Below are 8,178 nucleotides of genomic sequence, written 5' to 3' on the forward strand. Positions count from 1 at the left end.
AGCACAGGTGGCAGTCGACCTAGTAGCTCATTAGGAGTTAGAAAAAAGGGTGAATCCATGAAGAAGAAATCTACTACCACTATGAAAATAGCGAATGCACTAAGCAGGATAGCTCAGGCAAATGAAAATGATTCTCAGCGTGAACATGAAGAGATTTCAGAAGCACGTGCTAGGAAGCTAGAAGAAGAAGCACGTGCTTATGAGATGTCAATTGCGGGAGTCATGGAGCACCTTAATGAAGTTGATGAAATTGTTGATGATCCTGATCTTTTTGGCCGGTGCACAACACTTCTTATGGATAAGCCAGCTGCAAGGGAGATGTATGTGGCTCTGAAGAACAAGAGGGAAAAACTACTGATCTTCTTGAAGCATGCAACTAAGGATTGAGACTTTATTTATGTTGCTTAGAAGATGACTGTGATAATTTGTATCTATTTTTATGTGACTTAGAAGATGACTGTGATCATTTGTATCTATTTTTATATATTATGTGACTACTTAATTTCTGTAGGAATTAAACAACTTATTTTCTTGTTAAATGTTAAGTAATTTCTTATCAGGGTTTCTGAATTTTATGTCTATCTGCACAGGACAAGACAAAAAATGGCTGATGAAATTAAAATTGCGGAAAAATCGTAAACGACGGAACAAACGGGTTAATCAAGTTGCAGTAGCGGTTGGTGGATATGCTTCTCTTCATTTGTGTAAAGAGCCCCAGCATACAAGTATTTATACAGGCAAGGTATGGGTAAGGGACGTTTTACAAGGCCATTCCAATCGTTGTTATAACATGTTTAGGATGGAAAGGGAAGTGTTCTTTAGTCTTTGCACAGAATTGCAACAACACGGTCTAAGAGAAACTAGAAATGTTGGGATACATGAAATGGTTGCAATGTTTTTAAATACCGTTGGCCATGCGCTTAGTAGTAGGATGCAGCAAGAAAGATTTCAGCATTCAGGGGAGACAATTAGTAGACATTTTCATAATGTCTTACTGGCTTGCTGTAGACTTGCTATTATCAACATCAAACCAAAAGATCCAACGTTTCAGCATTTGCATACAAAAATACGGCCCGGTGGTCGATACTGGCCCTTTTTCAAACATGCTATTGGAGCAATTGATGGAACACATATTTCATGCATTGTTGATGCAACTGAGCAAACAAAATTTATTAACCAGAAAGGAAGAGTGACGCAAAATGTAATGGCGGTTTGCGATTGGGACATGTGCTTCACTTTTGTATTAGCCGGATGGGAAGGTAGTGCGCATGATGCTCGTATATTTGACCACGCCCTCACAACTCCTTCCATGAACTTTCCCCATCCGCCTCAAGGTATATTTTAAATTCCTACAATTTATTTATGCTTCACTGTTAGAAAACAAATTTTATTGACACCAATCATATATTTCATGTAGGCAAATATTATTTGGTGGATGCTGGCTATCCGACACCCATGGGATACCTTGGTCCCTACAGACGTGAACGCTACCATCTTCCTGATTTCCGAAGGTCATCTGCACTTGAAAATGATAATGAGGCATTCAATTATTTGCACTCAAGTCTACGGAACACTATCGAAAGAACTTTTGGAGTTTGGAAGAGTAAGTTTGCAATTTTAGGAAACATGCCGAGCTATGACTTTTCAACACAAGTTCAAATTGTTTGTGCAACGATGGCCATACATAACTTCATTAGATCAACATCCATTTCTGATCCTGGTTTCATTGAGTTTGAACAAGAAGGTTCTTATGTAGAAGAAAATGATGATGATGGAGTTGGATCTCCACATATACCTTCATCAGTAGATTCTTCATCTCACATGGCTCGGCTTCGTGACTCTATAAGAGATCAAATTGTTCACTACATACAAGAATAGTTATGTCCTTTTTATTTTCTTTTTTCTTTTCAGATAATGTAATGTGTTGTTAAAAAAACCTACTTGAACAAATATATTTCGTTGCAACCTCTATTATTAAGACAATTAATATGAATTTTTTTTGTGTGGTTATTTAATTTTGTGAAATAATAATATTTTCTTTAGCAAAATAAATCATTTTCCTAAAAACATATTTATTTATTTTATTAATATATACACACACTAATTTCTTATTATTTATATTATTTATGCCATATTTATTATGTTGCCAAAATATATATTATTAATAAATTTATTACTTCAAATAAACATATATTATGAAATATATCTTATATGTAATTATCATTTAAACTTGTGTCCTTTTTAGTAATTTCTACATATCAAAAAGCACTTCTGACAATAATTATCCAAACACTCTCACTTTATCAGAATCACTTTTTCAGAAAATCTATTCTTTCAAAATCTATTCTCCAGAAGCTATTATGCAAACCATGGTTTTGCTTCATCCAAACACCCCTTATACTTTCATATTCATGTGTTGAGAAGTAGTTAAGATAATACTTATTATAATATAATAGATCCGATCTTTAATATAAAAATTAGCTGTAGATTGAATATGGTTCTAAATATAAAATTATAATCTACTTTGCCTTACAAATTTATAATTTTTTTCAAGTATATGCCTATTAATTGTACATATTAATTAAGGGGTTCTCATTAAAGAGTAATTCCAATGCACAATATTAATAATGAATATAGTTTAGAAAAATCAATACACATTTCTCATAAATAACTAGTTTAACTAATTTTTTTAGTATTTTTAAATTAATTATTGAGCTTTTGTATTAAGGATGGGATCTCTTGTACCACATATAGAATTAGTCGGATAAGGAAATATCGGGGGAAGATAGGTAAATGATTATGTAAATCTTAAAACCAAGTCTTAATTTTTACAAGTAAATTTTCATGATTTACAAAGCATGCACAATTTTAAACTGATTATAACTTTAACTAATTTGTAATTAAACTTTCAGGATTCACAATTGAGATGTGTTGTTAATCACATTACTGCATTTTTTGTTAGTTTCATTTTCTTTTTCCCTTCCCAACCTGGGTCCTTCTTCGTAAACCTTGTAATCTCATAAATGCGTGGTTAGTGAATTTTTTTTTATAATCTTTATGGGTTCCACTTTTGCTTCCAATTCCAATTCTGAGCCTCCAATTTCTTGTTATCAAACGAGGCTATTAAAGCATTAAAATGACTTGTTCAAATCCCATTTCTATGCCTCGAATTTCATGGTATCAAATTAAATGATATTGCTTCTGGTCCTTAATATAAGAATTCATTTATTTTTTTTTATTTTAAATATAAAACATCAATCCACTTTGTCTTATCAATCTACTTTGTCTTTCATATTTATCTATTTTCTTAAGGTAGTCATTATAATAGTGATATTTCTAGCCAATACACTTGATTAGCAAAAATATTTTAATAAAGACAACATCTATTTATTAAAAATAACTAACTTAACTAATTTTTTTAATATATTTAAATTAGTTAACTAGCTCTTATATTGAAAACCAGGGGTAGTGCATTAGTTTATTTCAGCATTGACGGGGTGCCAGTCTACATGTCGTTTGAAGCGGATGGTGGAGGAATTATTGGACAGGCAAGGGGAAGAGTCTAAGAAGTGACTATGAAGACTCGAAACCTTTCAGTTGGTCAGGTCTTCATTGTCGTGTTCAAAACGGGCTTAAAATTTAAATGAATAAAATTTTGTCACAGACTTTTCACAGATGTAAAGGAAAAGAGAAAAAGAATAGACTAATTATTTATTACTTTGATTATTATATATTTATATGTATCGATGGTGTACTGTATATCGTTTTTTCATTACATGAAAGGTAAACAATAATCAAGGAAATCAAGAAATAATTCATGTGTGCTTAGAAAAAATTTAAAATTTTAATTATCTAAAACATTTTTTAATGTTGGTTGAAAATGTAGAGAACTAGAATAACTAATCCTCCAAAATTTGTCATATACTCCTCTGGTCCTAAATATAAGACCTTTTTCGTAGTGTAATTTACATTATGAAAGGGGTCTTATATTTAGGATCGGAGGAGTATTAAATATGAAACGGAGGGGAGTGAGTATTACGGTTCTAGCTAGTCGTGTTCACATATCTACTCTTCTTAATCACTGGTTCTCAAATTCTAATTCTGCCGCGTTGAAAATTCCAAAATACTAAAAACTGATGAATATAAATGAGAATAGTAAAAGGAGTTAACAGACTGTCGGCGTGTGGATTGAAATTGATCATCACACCTCCCCCTCTTAGTCAACAGGTGGAGGTTGATGAAAGGTAAGCTTTGAGCTCTTGTGTTCCCTTTTTGTTGAGGTATGATATGCAGTTTTTCATCCCCAAAAAAATGATCATCACAAAATGATTCGTCTCATGAATTCTCCTCAGCTCTGTCTTCTTCTTTGCCTTGTAATCCTTTCGATTGCCAGAATCAAAGGATTGACTTACGTCTGTTCCCCTAAAACTTATGCCCAGAAAAGCACGTTTCAGACAAATCTGAACCACTTACTTTCTTCCCTTTCCTCCAACAGCAATCAAAGTGATGGATTTTACAACACCACCGTCGCCGGGCAAGGAAACAACTCCAACGACACCGTCTACGGCATGTTCCAGTGCTACGGCGATGCGACCGTCCAGGCCTGTCAAAAATGTGTTTCCAACGCAAGCAAAGACATCCTTCAGAGATGCCCCAATAATACAGGAGCCGTCGGGTGGTACGACAAGTGCTGGTTACATTACTCCGACCAGTATTTGTTCTCCAAAACGGACGAATACCCCAGGTTAGTTTATTATAACGTCAACAATGCAACAGACACGACCGGCTTTATGAAGCTGGTGGGTGAAACCTTGAGCGGGGTTGCGAAAAAGGCATCGGAAGGCGGAAGCAAGAAATTTGCGACAAAAACAGTAGACTATGATGCCTTTCAAACTCTGTATACTATGGCGCAGTGCACATCGGATCTATCTGAGATTGATTGTCGCACGTGTCTCAGCAACAGTATTAGCAATTTGCCTATTTGCTGTAATGGAAGAGTGGGCGGAGTAACCGTCACGCCCAGTTGCTTTTTAAGGTATGAAACGTACCCCTTTTACCAGGAAACGGCCCCGCCACCTGCGCTTCCGCCACCAGCTCCTTGGCCGGAATCCACTTCCAAAGGTCAGTTGTTACTGCTTCAAGGAATAAACATTGTACGAATTTTTTCACCCAAATTTGTTGCGCTTGAAAGATTGTTTCGACAACGAAGCTAGAACTCTTCTGATAAATCTACAGGGTTAAGATTGTAAATTTATTCTAAAAGTTTTCATTCAAAAATTAAAACTCTTTCAAATAGAAGACCTTCTGTTTAAAAGTTTAAGTGTAAAGAATATGTAATTTAAATTAATAAATGATGTTTTACTTAATAATAACTTTTTATTACAAAGGGTGAGCTAAAATTTAGTGTTACAAGTGGGATCCAAGCTTTGGACCACTATGCAACACAGGTATCGAGTTTAGTTAACAATTGTAAGGGTCTATTTGGCTCAATAAAAAGAAGGGGAGGGGAGGGATTTTAATGGAGAGAAGGAGAGGGGAGAAAAGTGAAAGGATTTTAATATTACCTTGTTTGGATTTATAGAAAGGGAGGGGAGGGGAGGAGTTTTAATATTACCTTGTTTGGTTCATGAGGAGAAGGGAGGGAAAATATTTTAACATGAACAATTTTGCTCTTATTTTATTTAAGATTATTTTTTTCAAATTTTATAGAATGTTTAATAAAATAGAATTGTAAATAATATTTAATATATTGAGCAATACTTATACCAAAATTCTAATACACTCTTGAACATGAAGTATTATTGAAAAGAAGGCTGCAATAATGTTCAGCCACAACTTGCACTGTATCCCATCTTTGAATGAAATATTTGGTCAAACAAATAAGCTCATTAGACGTGGGACCTCGTTTTCATCTGTTTTTATCTTTATGGCTACAAAGCTTTGAGGATTTAAATTTTGACGTATATAAATTATGTACGTCAAAATTTAAATCCTCAAAACTTTGTTCATTGAATTGTCTATTTTATCTTTTCAAATTTCACATTTACATGCAAAGGAGAGAGCAGCGTTTGGAGATAAGAAGAAAATGATTTAGGGTAGTATAGGGATATTAAAAATAAATATGGGCATAATGATCACAACATGGCAAAATATTGCCCTTTCTCTTCAAATTCTTCCAATTTCGGAGGGGAGGTTGAACAAGAGAAAATGATTAAAATCCTTCCCCCTCCCCCCCTCCAAATCCCTCGTACCAAACTCACCCTAAACTTAGGAATTGTTTTACAAGAAATCAGAGAATACGTTGAGGATAAAGAAAAAATAGTGTAATTTTAATAAAAATAGTGAATATGTATGTAACTTAGTCCCCCCCCCCCCCAAAATTCAGATAAAAGCAGGATTTCGGCTGGGATAATTATTGCCATAGCTGTTCCAACGGTGACATTCATATTGCTCTGCTTCTTGTGCTTAAAAAGGAAGGCAAGGAAAGATGCTTCAGTTCCTAAGCAAAGTGGTATGATAAATATCAGCTCTCATGTTTAATTTGATACAAATGCAATTTTCACTTTAATTATTACATGGAAGTTCCTTAGATACCATAATCCCTGCATTTTTCTTTTTTGGTTTTTGGTTATGTAGTTGATATTTCAAGCGTAGAATCCCTGAAATTTGATTTGGATACCATCAGAACAGCCACAAATGACTTCTCTCCTGACAATAAACTTGGTCAAGGAGGATTTGGTGAGGTTTACAAGGTATATAAATCTGTTATACTTGTAAAAATCGGGATCACTACTCTTAAAATCATAAATAACTATTTGTTTGCAAATGGATTTTAATAGATTGATAATTCCTTATGAAGGGTGTTCTACCTGGTGGACAAGAGTTAGCCATAAAAAGACTATCAAGCGGTTCAAAACAAGGTGTGGGAGAATTTAAGAATGAAGTTGTTACGATGGCAAAACTTCAACATAGAAATCTCGTAAGATTACTTGGATTTTGTTTGGATGAAGAAGAAAAGATACTCATATACGAATTTTTGCCCAACAGGAGCTTGGATAATTTTTTGTTCGGTAGGTTTTGCAAAATTATTTTCTGCGTTTAGTTATGCATATGCTCACTCCTCAAATTATATAATAATTATTATTAATTGCATTGGCTAACTTGGGGTGAGGATGTGAATCTAATTTTTTATCTTATTATTTGAATTGGCTTCTTACTGTGGGTGTAGGACTTGAAAACCAAGGTAAATTGAATTGGTCAACGCGTTATAAGATCATTGAAGGCATTACAAGAGGGATGCTTTATCTTCATGAAGATTCTCGACTAAAAATCATACATCGTGATCTCAAAGCTAGTAATATATTGTTAGATGAAGATTTGAATCCAAAAATCTCTGATTTTGGTATGGCTAAAATTTTTGGAGTTGATCAAACGCAAGCAAGCACAAGTAGAGTTGTCGGCACCTTGTAAGTTAAATTTCTTCATGCCAATTGTTTTGCATCATACTTTATAATAAACTTTAGAAGAGAAATTATTTATCTATGCTTTTTGTTGTAGTGGATACATGGCTCCAGAGTATGCAATGCATGGTCATATTTCAATCAAATCTGATATATATAGTTTTGGTGTCCTAATTTTGGAGATTATTAGCGGCAAGAAGAATACATCTTTCTATATTTCAAGCTATGCTGAAGACCTACTAAGCTATGTGAGTATATTATCTTTTTTCGGGTGAAAGCCACGTAGGTATAATATCAAAAGTAAATAAACTTAGATGGTAGCTAGAGGGGTCAAAATCTTGACACATTAATTATAGATGATTGGAATTGCACTTTGCAGGCCTGGAGGCTGTGGAGGGAAGGGAGGCCATTGGAATTGCTGGATCCTAGTTTAAGAGATTCTTGTTCAAGAAATGAAGTTACTAAATGCATCCATATAAGCTTGTTATGTATTCAGGAAAACCCAGCTCTGAGACCCACTATACAGTCTATTATGGTGATGCTAAGCAGTCACTCCGTCACATTGTCGCATCCTCGGAAACCAGCCTTTTTTGTTGGTCGCCATAGAACAGATTCAAACAATCCAACCATTTATGAAAATAGTTCAGATCAAGCTACCAGCAACTCTGCGCAGTGGTCTGTGGATAAAGATCCGATTAGTGATTTGTACCCTCGTTAG

At 34.3% G+C, this 8,178-nt stretch overlaps 1 protein-coding gene across 1 annotated transcript; it reads left to right on the plus strand.

Moving 5' to 3' along the window:
* The first annotated feature begins 4,146 nt into the window (after positions 1-4,146).
* On the plus strand, positions 4,147-8,178 carry LOC114725482 (putative receptor-like protein kinase At4g00960). Its single transcript, XM_028912001.1, has 7 exons — positions 4,147-4,244; positions 4,394-5,121; positions 6,637-6,752; positions 6,860-7,070; positions 7,229-7,466; positions 7,558-7,708; positions 7,840-8,178. Exons 1-7 carry the CDS (start codon positions 4,147-4,149, stop codon positions 8,176-8,178), a joined length of 1,881 nt encoding a protein of 626 aa, XP_028767834.1.

This window comes from Neltuma alba, unplaced genomic scaffold (genome assembly GCF_004799145.2).
Source record: "Neltuma alba isolate B1F8T4 unplaced genomic scaffold, ASM479914v2 tig00012254_pilon, whole genome shotgun sequence".
In the NCBI taxonomy this organism is placed as follows: Eukaryota; Viridiplantae; Streptophyta; class Magnoliopsida; order Fabales; family Fabaceae; genus Neltuma; species Neltuma alba.

Bases quoted from the DNA above. Each gene is read 5' to 3' on its own strand.
- LOC114725482 (XM_028912001.1), top strand. From the start codon at position 4,147: ATGAGAATAGTAAAAGGAGTTAACAGACTGTCGGCGTGTGGATTGAAA. The intron at 7,071-7,228 runs GTAGGTTTTGCA...CTGTGGGTGTAG, and splicing joins CTTGGATAATTTTTTGTTCG to GACTTGAAAACCAAGGTAAA. The intron at 7,467-7,557 runs GTAAGTTAAATT...TTTTTGTTGTAG, and splicing joins AGTAGAGTTGTCGGCACCTT to TGGATACATGGCTCCAGAGT.